Here is a 22,613-nt window from a genome sequence, read left to right as displayed (position 1 = left end):
AATTGCTTCGTTTATTCCTCCATTTAGTTAGGGAAACATCAGGGCTTATTCAGTCTCAGAATGGAAAATTACATGTTGGAAAGAAAGAGCCATGTTGGGTGGATGACAGTGTGGTTCTGGTCCGGCCCATTCCCATGTTTGGTTTACCCTTTAAAGGAAGAATATGTACACATATAACGACAAAGCTGTAAGGATCACAGCTGAGAGAATGACAGTCATACCTTTCCCTTTCCTCGGTCTAATCTACATTTGCAGATTAAATGGAAATGCGAGGGACAAGGGGCATGTGTTGGAGACCATGGGATTTGGGGCTCAGTTTCTCCAATTTGAGGATGAAAACCCTTTTTAAGGTTAACACCAGCCTAGGGCTTGTTATTTAAGGCTAGCTTACTCGTCTCTATGAATGCAAGGCAGCATCATCCAGCCTCATGGGTTGGATATTTAAGGTAAATACTATAAAGTCTGCAGAGTCGGAGACTCCAGGAGTCCATTTCTGAAAAATAACCTCAACACAAGACCATCACAAATATCCACAGGAAAGAGACTTGGTGACACATGGCTGAAAAAAAAAATTCCATATACTTGAGCAGGGAATGTTCTTAAAGCCTCGTATGTAAGTTGGGGGAACTAAGGACTGGAGGATATTTATTTATTTATTTATTTATTTATTTATTTATTTATTTATTTATTTATTTATTTCGGCAAAGTTAATGGCAGGAAGTCAAGCTTCCCAGCTGTTAATGCTGTCAGATACTGCATAAATATATACTTCTAATATTATTATTGTTGCTGGTTTTACCAAGATTCCCAAATTGGCAATTTTACCTCTTTAAGTGAAAAAAAAATCTGGAGAAAACACAACGATTTACCTAGAACACTGATAAATTTCTATTCATTCTTAAGACTTTTATGCTAAGATAGAGTTAAAAGTCTAACATCTGGATCAAAATCAGGAAACTGCATTTCTATGAACACATGATGATAATCCATACACAGAGATAGGCTTGGAAGACAGCACTACCTGGGAGGATCAGAAAAACCAATTAGAAGATGAAGTAGATCACGTTGATGACTAGTGGGCTGGCCTATTCTGCTCAGTGCTTTCAACTAACACAGGAAATAGCACAATGTAGAGAGACCAGAGAAATTAGCTCCAGAGAGGCTGGGGGAACCAATCGGAAGCGGGTGCAGACTGACACATAACCTTCACTGTCACTTGAACTAAGCCTGCGTGACCCTGTGTCCAGCCCCACATGGCTCTCGGGATAGGTCACTGCCAAATGCATGTCACTTCAAAAACTGGCTACCTTTTTTTATATTATTATTATTATTTTTAAATGACGATGCATGTGAATCAGAGAGGGGTGGCCTGAGGTGGCAGATGTTTCAAGTGGCTGATAGAGGCTGCACATTCTGAACTCTGGACAAAGTGACTGGGATCTTGGTGTCTCCTGGGCCTGGAGCTTTAGTGATGGGCTGGGAATGGGCTTTAATGTCTGCGATGCGCTCTTTAAACTTCTGTTGAAGGAACTTTTCTTCTTTGGAATAGCTCTTGGCAAACATGGACATCAGCAGGCACCCTGCCATGGATATGCCCCCAATGCAGAAGAGCACAGCCCCCGCCAGCTTGCACGTGTCCAGGGCACCGTTGAACTGCATGGCATGTGTGTCGACCACCATGAAATCAGCTTCACCAAAAGCTTCAATTTTGGGGGGCACAAGAAAGCCCACTGCCAGGACGGTTAGTCCGAGAATCACAAAGACAGTGCCTGAGATGAGTCCGACCTAGAGAGACAGGACAGAAGCAGGAGACAGTGAGCAGTTGCCCCTTTCTGTTTCCATTCGGCCACAAGGGCATCACTCATTTTTTCAGAGTTCAGACTCTTCCCAGCCACCCTCACTCTGCATGAGAAACAGACTTAATTGTGTATCTAAAGTGGAAGGTGAGAGGGAACGCCCGCCAGAAAGCATAGCCCCAAGTCTCGCCTGCTTCCTACTTGTACAAGCTGAAGGAGCCTGCTTTGTTCACATGCCTCACTGGGTGTCGGGGAAGAGAGAAGCTGCCCTGATGCCCAGAGCTGGCCTGACTGACTCTGCCCCTTGATATCCCCAGAAGCTGACCTGTCATAGGATGTTATGTCAAGCACAACACATCTCACAGAGTGCCAACTCAGACACGCTCAACCTGTGACCATGATGGAAGAAGACAAGACCAGGCCTCTACATGATTGTGTCACAGCTTTTACAAAACAGGGCCGTCATGCAGGCTGCTCCTCCCAGCCAGTAGGCCCATCCACTATTCCTTTTTCCAACGTGGTTGTCCTCTCCCGTAGTCTGTCTTCCTTGTAGACAAGCTTTAGCAGAGACGTGTCTAGACAATACGGAGTGTCCCACGGCTTCCGTGTCTCCTCCCAGAAGCCACCAACCAAAGCCACACCCTATTAACTCATTCTTTCTCACTCCCTCGTGCAGTGATTATCATTATCTTCACTGCATTGGGCGACAAACCCACATGCTCAACTGACAGACGTGGCCCTGGTGTTTGGGCCCTGAGGACACCGACAATCCTTATCAATGCTGATACCTTTCTAAAGTAAGGAGGGAAGGATCTATAGCCAGCAGGTAAAGATGTGGAGCCTCTAGAAGGCCAGTCCCTGGCAAAAAATAGAGCCACCACAGAGACAGGGCCTGGCAGCCATCCAGGTGACCCTAGACCCATGCTCTGTTTCTTTTCACATGTATGGAACTTGTGCAGATGTCAACATGTTAGAGCAACAAATGGGAGGATAAACTGCTTTCTTAAGGTCAACACAGTTATGTTAGGCTCTCACTTATATAACCAAACGCCTGGCCGAAGAAACTTAAGTGAGGAAGGGTTTGTTTGAGCTCAAGGAGATACAGTCCATCATAGTGTGGAAGCATGTCTGGAGCAGCTCCGTGGCTGTGAAAGCACAGGGTGATGCTTGCTTGCATTTCATCAGGTCAGGAAGCATAGGTGGTCAGTGGGTGTGACAGCTAATCTTGGTTGTCAACTTGACTACATCTGGAATCAACTAAAACTCAAGCAGCTGAGCAAGCCTGTGAGGGGTTTTCTTGATCGGATGGTCATTTAAGGTGGGAAGACACACCCTAAATCTGGGCCACGCCTTCTGGTGTCAGCCCACATGACAGGGTGTGGAAAAAGGAGGCTTCCCCTTTGTTGCCTGCTTGCTCTCACTCTCACTGACAAGCTCACCCAACCTATTGCTGAGGCATTCATGTGCTGTTACTAGAATCTATTTATTTGGCATTCCAAGGTAGACTGAAGACGAGCAGCTCTCTAGGAATCCTCTGGGACTCTAGCACCAGATTGAGACGGCTGAGACATCCAGCCTTGTGGACTGAACAACTAGTGAATTCTTAGCCTTTTGGTCAGGAGACAGCCATGGCTAGACTACTCTGATCATAGCCTGTAAGCCACTCTAATATTCTCCCATATATCTGTATACCTTTATAGCTATATATCTATGTATTCATTCTATCAGTTCTGTTCCTTTAGAGAACTCTGATTGATACAGTTGATGTTCTCTTTTCCTTAAAGTCATTCTGGGACCCCAGTTCATGGGATGGTGCTTTCCATATTCAGGGAGGAGCTGCCCTCAGTTAGTCTTCTGTGAAATTATCTTCACAGATATTCTAACAAAAGTTTCCCTAGTGTCCCAGGAGTTTCTTAATGTAACCAAATTGACAATGAAAAGTAATCAGCAAAGAGCAGAGGCAAAGTGATGTGCCACATGGTGATTAGAGCCCAGGAGGCATAGGTAGACTTACCTTGGGCTCCCATCCTGCAACTTGTACTGGAATCATAGAAGCAAAGTTACTTGAATGTTTGTATCACAATTTTCCGTATTTATGGAATGACAAACAATTATAGTATCCACATTATGATATTGTGAAGATTAAATATGACTGTGTTCAAAAGCACTCCACTTGGTATTTGGTAAGTAACAAACTCTGTGAGTAGCTGTTATGTGGAAAAAAAACTTTGGTTAACAGTATTAAAACAGTTACTTATCAGTTGGAAAAAGGATTATTTAACACAGCTATCCATTTTTTAAACATCTTTTTTATTTTCTTCCATTCCTTTTTTTTTTTTTTTTTTTGGTTTTTCGAGACAGGGTTTCTCTTGTGTAGCTTTGCGCCTTTCCTGGAACTCACTTGGTAGCCCAGGCTGGCCTCGAACTCACAGAGATCCGCCTGGCTCTGCCTCCCGAGTGCTGGGATTAAAGGCGTGCGCCACCACCGCCCGGCTTTTCTTCCATTCCTAATTGCTTTAAGTTGTAGTAAAGGGTCGGAAAAAAAAAAAAACAAATATATAATGCTACCTAATCTTGGAATTTAAAGTATGTTTATTTAGCTGTTAAATTTTAGAGTTGATGCATTGATTGAGGGGGCCTGGCTTACAGAAGGAAAACACCCTCATCAACCTGTGACCTTAGCAAGGTCATCACTGCTGTTCAGCATCAGGTGTGGTCCAGACACCATGCTAGATACAAGTGTGTTTAATACAGATGTTTACACAAAGCAGATATTATTATAGTCACCACCGGAAGCTGCAGCCTATAGGGTCGAAGAAGCCTATTTCAAGCTTCTGTAGTTAGTATATCTGAACCTGTGTGATTCCCCCACTTTCCTTATGCCCACAATATGCTACCAATTGCTATTTTTCATATTCGCCTGCCTATTATTTTAATTTCAAAAGAGTTTTATCCACTATATATGGACACATCTCCTTTAATATGATACGGCGAAGAAACTGAAAAACAAAATATGTCAGTGTGAGATTAAATAAAAACAGAGAAGTTATTCTGCATATGATGTAAGTAATGTAGAAGAAATTGGGTTGTAAAATCATATTTTGGGTTGCTAAAAATCATGGTAAGTAAATTCACCTTCAGAGACTAGCCATTATTTATAACTCTTCAAAAATGACTCACATTGGAGAATTCTGGAAGCACAAACTAAACTAACTTAAATATCCACGGTGACTTGCTTTCCATGTCACTAAATTACCTCCCTCCTCAAGATCTGGTGCCAAAGCTCAGAAGCCAAGGGGAGCAAAGCTGTGGCTGCTTGGGTTTTGCATCTTCTGCAGAGCGCGGGAGGCAGCAGCCCTGTCTTTTCTGCCTTGCCTCGTCAAAGTTCATCCCCGAGCCCGACTTCCAGACAACGCTCTTGACTGGCAAACTCCAGCCTCTCGCCTATTGAAGTGGACCCCAGTGATGGATCTCAGCACAGCCCGCCTCTCAGCTGAGCGGAGTACAAGACAAAATCCACTCTGAGAATATCACTCACAGGCGAAAAGCAAACTGTGGCTTCCGCATGGAGGAAGTTCTGACCATTGTCAAACCTGGAGAGTGACCTGCCAGGCGGGGCCTCCTCTCTTTCCTTACCTCCATTAGAGTTTCATAGGAAGGAGGAGACAGTCACCACTGGGTGTCTGCAATCAATGCAAGCGTCATGGAACCTCCAAGTGGTGTGCCCAGAGAAGGACTGCGAACAGGGAACAACTTGGGACTAGGCATGAAGGTCTGATGAAGCAATCACAAGGAGGGTGCTTCTTAAATCCCCATGAGAATCTTGAAGGGGAGGGCAGGTGGAATGTATATCCTGATCCTGAGATTGTGTCAGAATACTGGAAGGAACTAAACTTTGGGGGATGATTCCATCAGGCATTATGTGGACTGCATCTGAACATAATAGTGAGTTGAAGCAGTCTTAGGTCTAAAAGAAAGATCAGCAAAGGGCATGGGCACACAAAGGTTATTTAAAGCTCTAAAAGAGCCCTGGAGTTTTGTTCGATGCTGTGTGTGTGTGTACTGGAATGCTGCTGGAAAGGTCCCAATAGAGCATCCTCAGGATACAGGGTGGTGGGGGTCAGTCTCAGCAGTGAATTTAATGGATATCACTAGGTGATGATAAACTTCCACAGCAGCAGCGGCCAACACCTAGGCTGTGACTCCTGATGTCTACCTGAGCTATGCAGAGCTCGTGGGAAACCTATTCCCTGCTGCAGCAAAGGAGAGTTGGCTAGGGAGGCAGCCTTGGGTCCCGGAAATCAGCCAAAAATTGCTGTTCTTTTGACCAGCATCTCCTTCCTCGTTTTCCAGTGTGCTGGTGAAGTCTGAATTCGCGGTGTGTGCCAAGCTGGTAGGCAGAGCCAGTGAACAGCTTCTGTAGCACAGCTGCTCTGGCATAGAGGAGGCAATAATGACCGCTGGAGGCCAGAAGCAGCCAGGCAGAGAGGAACAGCCTGGGGGTGGGGGTGGATGGAGCTAGGCATTAAGGAGCCATCTGGGTGGAGATCATTCAAAGCTCATGGGGAGTGAGGCCTAGATTTCGATCCTTCCCCTTCCCCGAGGATTGCTGTTGTTTTCTCTGTAAGGCCTGAGCTCTGAGTAGTGATTCTGCCCATGGCAGGGTCTTGCTCACCATTGCCTACCTACCCCAGCTAGATGCCAAGCTCTACAAAGTGAAGCCTGATGTAGAACTTTGGCTTAGAGGCTTCTTCGGGCCTGACCCCATGCAGTATGCTTGGCATCCCTCCACCAGAATAATGGACTTGCCCATCAGCCCTTGCACCGCACAGAGATTATCTCCTCTAGCACACAAGCAATAGCTTCCATATTCAAATAGGATTTTAGTCCCCATGCTCAGTTCTTGGGGTCATTCCTGACCTTGACATCCAATCTCAGTCCTCTGTGATGCTCTGAAACGGTGTTCTCTTAATGATCAAAGCTCCCGAGTCACAAAGACTATCACATATATTGGAAGTATGTGTTTATCTCAGATTATGAGATTCTTCGCAAATTGAAATACTGTCTATTTTTTCCCTCACTGTACTCAGTACACTATAAGGCTGTGGAGAAATTCCTATTGCATCCAAAGCTTTATGTGAGCCTTTGGATACATTTCCAGCTCACCTGTGACCCTTCTCTCGAAACCTGCAATCTGCAAACACTCCTGCTTGCTCTGTCGGGGTCCCAGCTATCTGCTGTGTTCTCTAACCCTCCACATTTGTAATGCACTTCTTTCCACCTTGGTGCCCTGCTTCTGCAGATGCACAGGGAGTCTCCACCGGGGTCAAGTTCTCTAAGCTGCTCTAGATACTCACTTCCTCCTGTCTCCCGAACTCTGTGCTCCCAATAGGTACCATTTCGATAAGAACAGTTAGCATTCTGGATTGTAATAACCTGTGTCTATGTCTCTGTTTAACTGTGAATTTCTATATCTTATTCAGAGGCAAAATTGGGTCCTATATAATCTATTGCACTTACCAGGTGGTCTAGTGTGTGGTGGACCAATAAATATTTGTGGAAAGAATGAATGGCATTGAGACAGATGCCATGTATAAATGAGCAGGGAGGGCAGGGCACAGATTTCAACGTGAGTCCATGTGATTGCACTCTCTGTTCTCATTAAGCCTCTCCAGTCTGCTCACTGCTCAGGAACTCAAGGGCAGAGTGCTAGCTAACAAGGTACTTAGAGCACAGCTCCAAGGGACAGACTGGCTTGACTTCTGCAATTTCACAGTGGAAGGAAAAGGGGTTGCTAGCAACTTGAACCGTCTATAGTTGCAATTTGAAAACCAAGAGAAAAACATTAAGCAGGGTCTCTTGCTGGGTCATGTGTGCAATGGGGTCCTTTCTTTGTATTATTACAAAGTTCTTCCTGAGAACATTTCCACTCAGCCTGCTTTGGAAGTTCCCCAGAATAGCCAGCCTCTGCCCTGGGTAGAGCAAATGTCACCAAGACAGACTCCTTAGGCTGTGCAGGCTGACACCAGGCTTCCAGGTGAAGGATTTTATTGGAATGTAGCCTCAGAGAAACCTCAGCCTGTGTTTCTCTAAAACAGGCTTAACATAACAGGGAACAAGGAATTTGGACCTTGCTTGTGTAAGAATGAAAGGAAAATATTAAAATCCTATTGGAGCTGGTCATTTACTGTGAGTTCTTTATTTTCAGTCCACTGTTGTATATTGTTTAATGGATTTGCAGTTCCCAAATCACACTCCCTGGATGCACACAAAAGCTTAAGTAGTCTTTATGTCAATGTCATTTAAAGATATTGGCAACATAAATATACTCCACTCATGCCTATACATACATCTATATGTATGGAGAGAAAGAGAGGAGGGAAGAGGAGAGGAGAGAAGAAAGGAGGAGAGAGTGGAGGGAGAGACCATAGAGAAGAGTGAAACAATCACCTATACAAGGTGTAGCTGGATCAAACATGCATGTCATTGGTCCAGGCCAGTAAGGATTCATCTGAGCTGAGGTTTCCACAGAACAAGGATGCTGACTTGTCTAACTCTAATACAGATTCTGTGACAAAGGTATGATTTTGAATTAACACAAGTCTTGGGACATCCACACTAACAACCATGTTACCCAATGTGTAATTCACTAGATTTCCAGTTTTCTTTCCGTTCCAGCACTTAGTATTCTAATTGGCATGAAGTAATGGTTGCTAACACAGCCAAACCTTATTGAACATACAGCAGCCATTGTCTTAAGCACTTTCTAAATACAGTCTCAAATCTCACAGTATTTACATGGTAAGTGAAGTGTCATTACTTAGAGTTACAGAGCTATGAAATGCAAGAGCATGAGCTTGAATTCATATGGCCTGAGACAAGACGCTCTGCTCTCATATTCACTAGGCTAAACTGCCTCTTGTTATACAGTATTACCAATACATAGCAGTTTAAGTCAATGTCTGGGTCAAATGTGTGGGATCTTTCAGAAGTATGGAATGTTGGAGCTGGTGGAGACCCCAGGCATCCTTTGAGGTCAAATCTCAGAGACCTTCCCTAAATCTTCCTCCATTTCTTAAGCACCGGGGCATTCCAGTATCCCTTTCTCTTCTGTGATCATTGCCTTTCCCCAGGTTGTTTCAGCTGTCATCTTCTGTGCATTCTACCTATGAATGACCTCAAATCCATGAGCTGAGACAATACATTGAAAAGGCCATGAGAGCTTTATCTCTGTTGGTGTAATAGTTACCTTCAGTGTGACACAGCCAAAGTCACACTCATGGTTTCCACCTGTCCCACTCCTTTACTAGATACCTCCATCTAAGGTCAAAGTATCATCCAGAACATAAGACCAGGGCAAGGGCCTGAGATCTTGCTTGATGGCTTTTTATTAGCATATATTGACAGCCTGGCCCTCAAACTTAATGCTAGGCTAGACCATTTTAAAGCTTCGCTGGCACCTGCCTAATCTAAGCTGCCATGTCTCTTGCTTGGGTACTTTAATGGCTTCTGAATGCATCTAGTTGTGTGTGCCCTCTGATAACTTCTTTTCTGCTCAGTAGCCAGAAAGATCTTGGTAACATATCAGTCAGCTTGTGTTATCCAGGCTTCTTCAGATGGAGTTCCCTGTTTTTTGAGGTAACAGCCCATGTCTTCACCATTGTCTACAAAACCCCACAGAGACCACCTGTGTTGTTATTTTTCTGAATTCAGTGTCTTCCTCTATCTAACTCTACTTCCAAAATGGACCTCTTCCCTCTTCCCAGGGGCTTTGGGGATGCTCCATTCCCAGATCCAGGTGGTATTCATCCTGAAAACGTCCTGGTCTGCTCCACCAGCCCATCTGGAGTTGCTCAGTTTTCAGCTTTTCTGAACCTTTCTCCATCACTGCACCTCGATCCTTCTCTACCCCTGTACCTCTGTGCCCACCTGCATTACCTCCTTCCTCTTACGTGTATAGCTGGTGTCACTTGGCATGCTGTTAGGGCTTTTAGGTGGGTACACCAGCATTCATCTCTCTCTTCTTCCTGACTACAGGTGCATGGGACTAGCTGCCTCAAGTTCCTGATACCTGGGGTGGATTGTAAGCTTCATGTGGGCAGGGAACCTTTTGTTTCATGTTCATCATTTCCAGCACCTCAACCCAATCATTCCATGGATGCAGCCAGTGCTAAGTATCTTTTGAGGCACTGAATGCATTTTTCCAATGAGTCTCCTCACAGAGCCTCACGGTCCCCTATATGGTGAAGGCAGAGCTGGTTTATGACTATGAGGCCATGTTTCAGCATTAATGCTTTCTCAGTACCTAATGGTTTCTTTCTAGTAATTTTTCCAATGTGTCAACTGATACTAAGTTAGTTCTTTCTCTCAACACTGTGATAAAACCCTTGAAAGAAGCAGCTGAAGGGAGAGGGCGGGCTTTGGCTTGCAGTTTGAGGGAATACAGTCCATGATGGCTGGGCACGGCTTGGTTCCTGACTGTAGTGGCAGACGCTTGTCCCCCTGGACAATCAGGAAGCACAGAGCAGGTAGGAAGCCGGGATTGGGTGTAAATCTCCAGGCCCACCCTCCAGGGACCCACTTAGTTCAGCTAATCTCCACTTCTTATAAGTTTCACAAACTCGCCAAAGAGCACCAGCACCTGGGGACCAAACATTCAAACACAGGAACCTGGAGGGGGGGGGACATTTCCCATTCAAACTATAACAGACACCTCTCCAGACTGTAATGGAGGCCGAAAGAACACAATGTTCTGCATATGAGTGGCTTCCCAGGAAACGAGTGAAGTGGCCAGTTAATAACGATCGAGACTACTAATTGCCTGGCCTCTGACCCTACTTCTGTTTAACCAGCTCATCAAGTACTTATGTTGTTTGTAGAGGCTTTCTTTGACCCAAAATTTATAATCTCTTTTCCAAGGGAAGAACAATGCATTAAATGTTACTAGGACTGTGGCTCACACAGAGAACCTCTCAGTTCTCGGTAGCTCCAGTATTGTCCACTTCTGATTTTTTTTTTCCATTATTCTTTTCCTCACCTTCCAGAATACTGAGCTCCACCTGTTAGGCGATCTCTGGATCTGGAAATCATCCTCATACTCCCAGATGGAGGCAGTGCAGTCCTCGTAAAACTGATGCAGGTAGGACCGAACTCCATAGCGCTGGTACCCACCCTCGGGGTCAGCCTGGGCTTGCTTGGACCCACAGGTGTTGCTGCAAGAAGTCATCTTCCCAGCTGGAAAGACAGCATGCACAGAGATCAGCCCCATGGGCTAGTTCTTGAACTCCAGGATCAAAAGGCATATTAAAGACAAGAGCCAGGCTGAGTCCTACCAGACCAGCCTATTTAAACAGGCCAGCCTTTTTTTTTTTTTTTTTTTTTTTCCTTAAGGGAAATGGCACCTTTAAAGACTCACCTAGTTTATCTGCCCTTCTCCTCTGTTAAATGCAAACTCACCCCCAGTCATCACTGGCTAGAATTGGTTCTCCACAAACAGAGGAGATACAGTAGCTTCAGTCACTTCAATTATACAAAATGCAAGGAAAAGGTGCATGAGAGATGGCAGCAGAGAAGCCTTGACAACAGATCTTGAATATAAGAAATTTGTAGGCCGTCTCACTGGCCATGGTGGAATTTGTCTTGGGTCGTCCTGGATTTTTAACCACATTCCTTTCCAGAATGCATACAGGATTCCTCTTAGTGGTTCCAACTTTGCATTCAGAGCTCATGTTGTAACTTCCTCTGACGTTTTAACTGATTGCTAAGTCACATGGAAGCTTTGATAGAAAGCTGTGGAGCAGCTAACATGCTTTATTAATCACGAGTGACTGGGCCATTAATTTACACCTCCCCAGTTCTAGCACTGTGTATTTCTGTGGCTATTTGTGGATATGTCTGTCCATGTATTTCGTGGTTATTTGTGGATATGTCTGTCCATGTATTTCCATGGTTATTTGTAGATACGTCTGTCCATGTAGGTATGAAAGTGTAATGCAGACAGTAGACCCTTTTACTATTTCCTACAAAGTGTCTAGTATAAATAAGACTTAAGAAAATTAAATAAAACTCGTATAAGTGAGCTGCCTAGGACACTACCTTTGCAAGATGGAAATTTAAGGTTGATTTTTGCCAATTGTTACTCTTGGAGATAGAAGTTTAAATGGATTTCATTAATAATTCATGTTATTTCTTTAAAAACAAAACTTTATTTAATGTGTTTGTGTGTTTTGTCTGCATGTATACCTGTGTACCATTTGCATGCCTGGTACCTGCTAAGGCCAGTAGAGGGTGTTGGGTCCCCTGGAACTGGAGTTACAGGTGGTTATGAGCCACCAAATGAACTGTGGTCCTATAGAAGGGCAGCCAGTGCTCTTAACCAAGAAGCCCAATGTTTTTGTTTATTCTTTTCAGTAAGAAATCACTGAAGGGCCATTGTTTTGGTGGGTGAGGGACTTCTCAGTTCTATATTCTTTGATTTTTCTGACCTCTGTATAAACAGATAAGTGTTTAGCTAGAAATGGGAAATACTAGCATTTTCCAGTTTTTTAATAGATTATTTTCCTTGTTTGGACATAATCTGTGTATGACAAAATGAGACACAAAGTTATTTTCTCACTGGGAAAATATTTTTCCAGGAAAGTCTAGGACTGTGCTATAATCTAGGTCAAGAAAGATGCATTAAGTGTTCTAATTGCTTCTCAAGGAACCAGCTAGTAATGTCCACAGGACAAAAAACGTTCTCTATAGTTTTGCAGATTCCTTTGTGGTCACTTAGTTTGGTTGAATAGTGCAATGGCTATCTTGATGGTGAAAGAATTTAGAATCACCATAGAAACAGAGTTCTAGGTATACCTGTGAACGGTTCTCTAGACTAGGTTAATTGAGATGGGAAGAATTACAATAAAGGCAGGTAGCACTATTCTGTGGGCTGAAGACCTGAACTCAACAATGGACTGAGCACCAATGTTTGTCTCTCTTTTCTGAACATAGATGTCACATGACCAGCTGCCTCAAGTTCCTGCTGCCATGATGGACAATGCCCTAGAACTGTGGGCCAAAATAACCCCTTACTTGCACAGGTTGCTTTTGTCAGTATCTTGTCCCAGCATCTCATAAAGTAACCAATATAGACACATGGCGGTGTAAATTGAGAATAGTTCTATGGAACCAAGCAAAATCACAAGCACATCCCTTTATAAGCACTCCTGCCACAAATGGATTTGCTTTGAAAATACAGTCAAATCTGAGAAAATATGCTCCTGATGTCAGGAAAATGGCACAGGCATGTGGCATCCTTGGTCGATAGCCTCATCGTTCTAAATGCTGACCATCATTACTTTGAACACTTGTGTGCTTTCTTGGTTCAGGAGCAACTCCCTCTAAAAAAGTCATTCAGGAGAACATGTCAAGAGAGGTAAAGATAAGCATTAAAAAAAAAAAAAACTTTTAGACATCCAGAGGGGTTTTATTTCACAACTCTCAAGGTTTTAGAAAGCATTTTGTCTGATGGATCAAAAGGATAGGTACCTATTTTTTTTATGTCTTAAGTGCTGGGATGATCTCTTCAGTACCTTCTACTTAATGCTTATACAATGAATGTGATTAATAAGAGCCTATTACCAGTGACACATAAGTAGAATAATTTTAGAGTTGCCTTCTTTTGAAGGCATTCTAATAAAAAGTTTTAGTCAACTGGAGATGGGGTTGGTATTACTAACTCTGCTTTGTCATTGAGGAAACTGAGGTACAGAAAAATCTTGCTAAAGGTTACACTGTGAGTCAGGAAGGAGACAAAAGATGACGGAGACTACAATGTGCAGGAGCCTGGTCTGAATCATGACTGTGTAGTCAGAACCATCTCACCTAAATGTTTTATATAATCTCCAGGTCTCCTACAGAGCATTGGAGTCTTTAACAGGAAGGAAGAACAAAACCAGACACAAGAGGAATGAAATGTCCCTATAGCAACAAGGAGTGCTCATTCCCCCAGCTGCTGAAGTCCGTACTCTTGGGACCCAGCTCTGATGCTGAGCAGGGCCCTCAAACTCATTATGGTCAGTCTCTGACAAGTCACTTCTAGAGTACTAGGCTAGTGTTTCTTTGTGAGACTCACTAGTTAAACTTTGCTAAAAACAAAACAAAACAAAAACACCAATATGAGTCTTTAAAAAAAAAAGGCTGAGGGACAAAGTGTCATGAAGCAATCATTTTGAGCCTCAGGTTGTGCATTCTGCTTCAAAGTGGATCATTAGTGATGCTGGATCCATTCCTGAAGAAGAATCTTGCTAGACCTTACTTCATCTTCCAAAAGCACAAAGCATGGACAGGAAGAGCATGGGTTGTGTCATGGTAGCCACACAGAACAGAGAATGGACTGACACTTGTTTCTGGTCATGAGATCACACTAAGCTTATTAACATCTCTGGGCTGTGGTTTCATCATCTTTACATTAAGAAGCTTGGACCAGACTGAGGTTTTGTTTCTTCCAGAAGTGTTTCTCTAGGAGTTGTCAGCTGCACATCTTCAGAATGAGTCATTTACTTTTTGTTGGGCAAACAACTGAGGTTATTGATTCCCTGCTTGCTTGTGGACTGTCAGTCCCAAAAGTCCTTAATTCCAGTGTGCATGAAGTTTAGCTTAAGGGGAATGTAAGCCACTACCCAGACTACTTACTTGTGTCAAACTGATGCAATACTTGTAGGCTGTTCATTTAATGCACGACTTTAGTGTCATATATGTTGCCTTCAATAGTAGCCTCTGGATATGGGGTGGGTAGCTGAGAAGATCCGCACTGCTTCCTCAAGATACAACTAGTGGGGATTGATGTCTAGAGGAGAATGACTATTTTGGAAAAGAGTTTTAAAATCTACCATGGTAGAGTGAAGGTTTGGGGCCTAAGAACCTCAACATAGTTATATAACTCAAGGGAAGTTAGGAAGTCAGAAGCTAGCTGACTCCAGACAAGGAATGTTATAGTTATTTGGAATCTCCTCTGTTGATTGACACCTGTGGTGTTAGAAAAAGGATACACTAAGTCATGTTGTAAAGGGATTTTAAAGCTGGGCAATTATTAAGTGATATGCAATAAACTAGGACTGAGACAGGAACTCAAGGCGGGCAAAGGCCTTTGAACTTGAGTCAGTACTCCCTTACTGGGCAAGGCTCTGTTAGCTTGTATTAAATATCTGGATCAGCACCCACCAAAACAGTACTGTCACCATTATTTATGGCTATTATAAAGGGACAGGACCTTAGAGGTTTTCTTTCTTCTTCCTTTTTTTTCTCCTTTTTTTGTTTTATTTTTATTTATTTATTTTTTTTTTTCAGACAGGGTTTCTCTGTGTAGCCTGGGCTGTCCTGGAACTCTCTCTATAGACTAGGCTGGCCTGCCTCTGCTTCCCAAGTGCTGGCATTCAAGGCATGTACCACCATGGCTGAGACCTGGCTGAGGCCCCTTTTCTTTAGAGAAATCTTTAATATCTAGGAGGTACAAGCATAGAAGCTGATAAGAGAACTTTCTAAAATTATATTTAAATGAGATACTGTTGGTATATAACTTGTAAATATGCTAGTGGATCCTCTGGTACCTCTTCCCCTTTTTGTTGGGGGAGGTCCAGGACTCTAGTCTAGGTTGGCATTGAATTAACTCTCTGTGTAGCTGAGACTGGCCTTGAACTTCTGATCTTCTTGCCTCTACATCAGGAGTGCTGGCATTGCAGGTATGTACCACCATGCCTGGTTTGTGCAGGGCTGAGTATCATCAGATTAGGGCCTTGTGCATGGGAGGCAAACATTCTAGCAACTGAGTTATCCCCCTAGTCTGGAATCACAACAGAATCCAGGCACTATCCCATCTGTGTGTGGCTGTTTGCTCACCTTTGAAGAGGGCTTTGTTTGCATTCTCCCTGAAGGACCTTGTAGTTACTGACAAATGAGGACTATCCACAGCTTTCTTCTTCCCATTATTTGTCTTCAACAAAATAGCATTCATGTGCAGCATTTACAGTAAATGAGAGCACAAATGCTGAGAACTGCCCCCTGGCTAGACAGACAGATCCCCATGGACAGTGCTGTGGATATGCAGACCAATGGACTGCAGTATCAATTGTTGGGAATTTTAATTTTGGGCTAATAAGTATAGTTACTTTCATTCTATTCTAAAAGTGCTCACAGTCAGGGAAATAGAAATAAGTTTTTGTGCCTCCTGCAACTCTGAGGACATCACAGACATCACATTGTTTATCTTCATGGTCTCCTTGAGAGAAGGGAGGCAGCAAATTGAGGCACAAAGTGGATGAGTGTTTTCCCATGGCTCTGTGTGTGAGTCACTGTGGGCCAGGCTCAGGCCCTGTTCTCTTTATTCACTTTGAAATAACCCTCAATTTTTCATACTATTTTCTCTCCCTCAAAATGATGCTGAGCTAATGAGAGTGACAATCCCATTAGAGTCACTTTCCACAGGGCCAGCACTACAAGACACAAGGTATAGACACAGGCCATTGAGAACACTTACCCAGAACCAAACCCAAAAGGTCTCTTCCCTTAAAAGACTCAATGAGATTCACAGTGCACACAGGAAGTCATGAAAGCCACTAAGAGCTTTGCCACTTTGAAATTGAATTGCATTCTTGAATTACATCAGCATGATCATAAAACTTGAAATGTGTTTTTAACCAATGGATCAGTTCAGAGATACTTTATCTTTTTGGAATAATCACAGAGATCACAGTTTTATATAATGAGATCTTTTTATACCCTCCATGTCTGTGCACTGTCAGTCACTTTTATACTTTAGAAAAGAGGAATTTTAGTGTATAATTAGCTTACTCATTATCAATTGCCTAAATCCTTCAAGCTATGTATCTATATGGTTATTTATCTCTACTTATACATCCATCTATTACTTACACATCTATCATCTATTATCTATCCTCTATCCATTTATCTACCTATCCATCCATATATCATTTGTCTACCTATCTATATCATGTATCTATCTATCTATCTATCTATCTATCTATCTATCTATCTATCTATCTATCTATCTATCAATTTATCTATCTATCTCTACCCATATATATACATACACATATATCTACATATATATATATTAATAAGGCATGCAAAATTTAAAACCAAGATAAGCATCCTTATTCTCCTTTTAAACTTCTTAACTACATTCAGGGCACAGGTGCTTATGAATCCACACGTGACAAAAGCTGACTCTTACCTCAATGTTCTCCTTGTCCTCTGCCTGTTTATTCTTTCACTTTTCTTTTAAAATTTCATCCTTCAATTCTAGTGCAGAAAAGAAAACAACAACTCTGCAGATATGACCCGGAGCAAAATCAAAGTTTTACAAGCTACTCACAAAACCATTGAACAAGAACTTCTTGTGAAAGAACAGGAATGGCTTCCCTTTAAAAACAAAACAAAGCAAACAAGCAAAACAAACTCAAAAGTTTAACTGACATTCTAAAACTTTCCAATGGACTCTGGTGATAATTTTTGGAGTGAACGAGGTGACATAAACCCATGAGCTTTGTGAACCCCAGAACACCATATAGGTGCTGTTTTTGTCTTGGCATCATTGTTTGCCATGAAGTTGATAACATCAACTCAACTGGGCTGCTTATATTCTAAATGAAAGATGATTTGTTTCCTAGACATCCCAGAATTTCTCTGCAAAATAAATGAGCTTTACAATCCCCATGTCTTCTGACAAGCTGACGTGCATCATACCCTCAGCAAATCTCTTTGGACAATCTACTCATCGTGTTAGTTTAACTTCCACATCCGTTCTCTTCCTATCATGATCAGTTTATTCTCCAGCTGCTCAAGAGAAGCAGGTGCCCGTGCAAAATTCAATTAAGTGACTGCTGCCAGCTACCGAGCTATTGGTTTCCTGCATTACTCTAGTCTTGTGAAATTAAAAAAATAGAAAAGGACAAAAACTAGGGCCATACCACCCAGAAGGCCATGAGAAATCCTCTGTTAAACAGATTCCCCCGTGCATTTGAAGGAGAAACCAAAGGTTGGGGGGAGGTGGGTAAGTCCAGAAAAGGCCTAACAAACTGTCTTCAGCATTTCCAGGGTCAATCTATAATGGAAAACAGCTGTACCATCATCCAGATCCATTTCCTTGCTCCCGAAGTTTGGGTGGTATGTGAGCCAACATTAAAATCCAAAACATTAAATTGAATTAACAAAAGAAAACAAGTCAGCTAAAAGAAACAACCTCACTATCTTCTTCTTTCTCCTAGGGTCCCCTCTTTCCCTCTCCTAGTTCCGGTCTCTGTCTGTCTCCCTCAGCAGTGTCCTTTCTCCTCACCAGCCACCTTTCTGGTTGTGTCTGAAGGAACTGATGGTAGATAAAATTCTCCACCAAAGGTGCGGGCCTGTCTAGAGCCCAGAGAGCTCTCCAAGGTCCTGAAAACATTAGTGCCACAGAGCCAGGAACCAGTTCAGCCAACACTAGGTGTTCCAACTCCAGCTGGTTTGTGAGATCACCAGCCTTGGTCTGACCTCCACCCACGTGTCCCTATCTAATAACGAAAAGGAGTAGGTCCTGAAATCATATCAGAAGATCTTTAGACATGGCCAAGGAGTCTGGAGAGCCGGTGATGTTGTTGCCAGTAGAGGGGGGTCAGCTTAGCCTGGAAAAGAAATCTGAGAAGCCTCGCAAACTCTAAATAAACCTATTTTATCCTTACTGAAAATACAACTTTCTTGTCTTACAGGAAGGAAACTCTTTTAAGTTTTTAGCTGTACAACCCCCAAATTCTTACATAACATAGACCCCAAACCCCCAAAGCATGAAGTTGGTTGTCTCAAATTGCTACGTTTTTGTGTGTTTTAATATGCATGATTTTTGTGAATAAGGAAGGAGGAAGAGGGGAAGAGTGGGCTAGAGGGAGAGAGGGAAAGACTGATTGATAGAGATTTGTGTGTGAGGAGGGCGGGAGGAAAGAGAAAGGGAAGGAGGGCGAGGTGAAGAGAGAGCCCTAGAACAGCCCTCAGCCCTCCCGCGGCTTTACCTGTTCCTCCAATCCCCGACCCGTGGAGCAAGTGCAGCCGACCTAGCCGCAGATCTCTCGCCGGGGTCCCATCGCCACCGCCGCCGCCACCGGCGTCGCCACTCCCGCCTCTCCAAGCTCAGCTGCGCGTGATTGACAGCCGGCGGCCCACGTGCCCGCGCAGCCCAGACGCGCGCATCCGCGAGTAGGGGCCGGGTCTGCGCAGCGCGGGCGGGCCGCGGGCCGGTGGGAAGGGCCGACCCTGGAGCACCGCCCCTTCCTGCCGGTGGTGGCTCCTTGTCCCCACCCTGGCTGGGCGGGATGCCCGCTCTGCTCTAGTCTCTCATCTCTTCTTGCTTTCTTTTCTGGCTCCAGCTGTATTCTGTCTCAAAAGACTTTAAACTTCCAAGGACTGGGAGTTGAACCCTGGGCCATGAGCTTGTGCTCTGTCCTTTATTTTTGTACATGTTGGCCTTGAACCTACTCACACCCACTGGGGCTTGAACTTTTGACCTTACTACTTCAACCTCTCAATTAGTTGGGAGGACAGGCTGCACCAAGTCTGCTTTTTTTCATTTTTTTTTTTTAAATTCGATTTTAAAAAAGTAAATAGAGCAAGCGGTGGTGGCCCACACCTTTAATCTCACCCAGCACTTGGGAGGCAGAGGCAGACAGATGTCTGTGAGTTTGAGGCCAGCCTGATCTACAGAGCAAGTTCCAGGACAGCCAGGGATAGATAGAGTCCCTGTCTCAAACAATAGCAGCAACAACAACAACAGACAAAACACAATGAATAATAATAAATAAAGTGAACAGAGAGACAGAGAGGCAGGCAAGTTCAATGTCTGTTTCTTCCACTCCCCCTCATTTGAGATCCAGACAGGTCTCTGTTCTCTGTTGTCCTTGAAGAGGCAGGAAGAGAGCAGCTGGTCTGGGCTGGCAGCATTGCCCAACAGCCAGTACCTTCCCTCGGCTACATCCAGGTATTTCAGCTCCTCACTTTGCCCTTGACTCTGACATCAGGAAATCTAAATATAGGAGAGGAAGACATATCAGAATAATGAACTAAATGATAATGTTCAAGAGATGCAAACGAATGCTTGAAGGCAAGAACACCAATTAAATGACTCGTGAGTGCCTCAGAAAGGGTGTGTTGGTGTGTACACTGTAGTATATAATGACAATAACAGACAGCTGTTTCGGGGACTTCATGCTGACCACTGGCAAGTGATACGTAATTAGAAAGATGATATAATATTAATATTTATATGCATAGGCTAGGAATAATAATAAAATGATATATTTACCCAGTCCCTTATTTGTTAGGCATCGCTTTACCCACGCTATGTGTGTGTTCATCTTCTATGTAAGAAATCTTTACTGTCTGTGGCAGTCTTCTATGGTGGGTCCTCCCTGTAACCTCAATTCAACAGTGAGGAGGCTGAGGTAAGAGAAATGTGTTCACATGATGACACAGACTCATAATTGCTTGCCACAAGTCATACCATCACTGCTGGAGTGAAGTGAAATAGCACTGTCGGGTCCTGTGTTTGAACACTTGGTCCTTAGCTGGGAGAGTGTTGAAGGGCAGGTAGAACCTTTAAGAGGTGGAGCCTCCTTGGAGGAAATTGGCTAAGGCTTGAGATTTATTTGTTTTGTTTTGAGACAGGGTTTCCATGTGTAGCCCTGGCCATCCTGGAACTCAGTATGCAGACCAGATTGGCTTTGAACTCATAGAGATCCATCTGCCTCTGCTGGATTAAATGCATGCACCACCACTTCCAGCTTGAGGGGTTTATTTTAATACACTTTTTTTTAATTGTTGAAAGTTCCAAACATTTATAGAATGTGTGATCATTTCTATCTACCATTACTTCCTCCAACTCTTCATGGTAACCCCAATTTCACCTCCTTCCTGACTCCAGGTCTTCTTGTTTTGTTAATGTTATTGTTATTAATAACTTGAGTACAGTTGGTGCTGCCCTCGTGCACATGGGTATGTGGTCATCCAGTAGGTCATGTGCAACCTACCAGTGGTCATATCTCCAAAGGAGACTGACTCTCCTTCACTCAGCCGCTAATTAACTGCCAATAGCTCCCCTGATAGAGATGAAGTCTTGAGGCCTTTCACCTATCCATGCTTGAATTTTGCCTGGTGAGGTGTTATGCAGGTCTTCTGCAGGTAACCCCAGCTGCTGTGGGGAGATGCTTGTAACAGCCATGCCATGTACAGAAGCCAGGGGTTCCCAGCTCTTCTTCTCATCTGCTGGCCCTCCTCTTGCATTCTGCATCCTTTCCCATGAAGATTCCAGAGCCTGGGATGGTAGGAGGTTCATATGGATGACCCATCCGTAGCTGGACACCCCAAAATTATTTAGGCCCAGCACTCTGACCAGTTATGTGTGAGTCATTGCCTTAACCATAAACCACTGCAAAAAGAAGCTTGTCTAACCAGAGTTGAGAGCACCACAATATCATCCTGGGCCTGTGACTTCTGCCACCTGAGCTCAGGCCAGAGGCTTCATAGTCCCAATCCACTTCCTGTCTGCTCTCTTTCTTATTCTGTCAAGATGTGGAGAAGGGGCCCAGGTACGCACGCCTGCCACGTGGAGCTGCCTGCCCCAGGCCTTCCCTGCTGTGGTGGACTGAGTCTCTTAAACTGTGAGCCAGAACAATGCCTTTCCTGAAGTTGCTTTTGGTATGGTATCTGACCAGAGCATAAGAAAATAATTAAGCTACCGAAGGGAGGCAGGGGTAGACTTCACTTTGCAAAGTGATTTCCTGCCTGGAGAAGGTCAAGGTTATATGTGTTATGTTGCTTATTTCCTTAGCTCTGCGGAGGTTTCAAGAAAAAAGCCCCAGACACACTCTATTCTGATAATAGAGAGTGGCCCCTCTAGAATCAATGTTGAACAAATGCTTAGGGAGGACCGAGAAGGCAGGACATGGCTGTCTTTGTTCCCTTTGTTCAGACCTACATCTCCTGTGCTCTCCAGCTTGCACCTGATTTCCTTCTCCAGTCTCAGTCAACAAGAGCAGTTCACCTTGCAGGATCTCAGGGCTGCAGCAGCCTAGCTTCCTTTCCTCCTATTTCCTGTGTGGATCTGATGAGCACTTGTTCTTATATGAGAGCATGGCTATGCATGTTGTCACATCCTTAAAGGGCCCTAAGAATCAGCACATCTGCAAAACTCCGAGTCTTAGGATTTTTACTGCTGTAAAGAGACACCATGATCACAGCAGCTCTTACAAGGAAAGCATTTAGTTGGGGTGGCTCACAGTTTCAGAGGTTCAGTCCATTATCTTCATGGTAGGGAGTGTGGTGGTTTGTGCAGGCAGATGTGGCGCTGGCTACATCATAATCAGAAGGTAACAGGAAGCTGACTGAGACATTGAGTGGTATCCTGCGCACTGGAGACCTTAAAGCCCGCCCCCACAGTGACACACTTCCTCCAAGGCCATACCCGCCCCCACAAAGTCACACCTCCTAATAGTGCTACTCCCTATGAAATTATGGGGGCCAATTAATTACATTCAAGCTACCACACTCCAGCTCTGATGTGCTTTTCTTCTGGGCTCCTAGAATGATGATAGAGCTGACTTCCTGCTTGTCCACCAGGCTGATGCTTGGCAATTTCCCTGATTTCCTTTGGAAAGCATCTCTTGGTTCAGAAAGGTAGGCTCATTGTGATCTAAAACTGAATAGACCTGAATTTAGGTTCTGGGTCTACTGCTTCCTTCCTGTTTAACTTTGGTCTTCACTGCTCTGCACACTGTTATTCTCATCTGTAGAATGTTTACA

General features: G+C 43.9%; 1 protein-coding gene across 1 annotated transcript in view; it reads right to left on the bottom strand.

The window, feature by feature from the left end:
* Nrsn1 (neurensin 1) overlaps positions 1–19,027 on the bottom strand; it is a 19,034-nt gene extending 7 nt beyond the window's left edge. The window contains exons 1-4 of the mRNA XM_037205862.1: positions 18,833–19,027; positions 17,026–17,093; positions 10,834–11,030; positions 1–1,785 (exon numbers count right to left, since the gene is read on the bottom strand). The exon at positions 1–1,785 is cut by the window's left edge and continues 7 nt beyond it. Coding sequence (XP_037061757.1) covers positions 1,387–1,785; positions 10,834–11,022 — 588 coding nt within the window. The 5' untranslated portion in view covers positions 11,023–11,030; positions 17,026–17,093; positions 18,833–19,027 and the 3' untranslated portion in view covers positions 1–1,386. The remainder of the gene's footprint in view (positions 1,786–10,833; positions 11,031–17,025; positions 17,094–18,832) is intronic.
* Between the last annotated feature and the right edge of the window lie 3,586 nt (positions 19,028–22,613).

The sequence above is a fragment of the Peromyscus leucopus genome, chromosome 5 (genome assembly GCF_004664715.2).
Source record: "Peromyscus leucopus breed LL Stock chromosome 5, UCI_PerLeu_2.1, whole genome shotgun sequence".
Classification (NCBI taxonomy): Eukaryota; Metazoa; Chordata; class Mammalia; order Rodentia; family Cricetidae; genus Peromyscus; species Peromyscus leucopus.
Note: the sequence above shows the minus strand (reverse complement) of the source record. Positions and strands in the feature narration are given on the sequence as shown.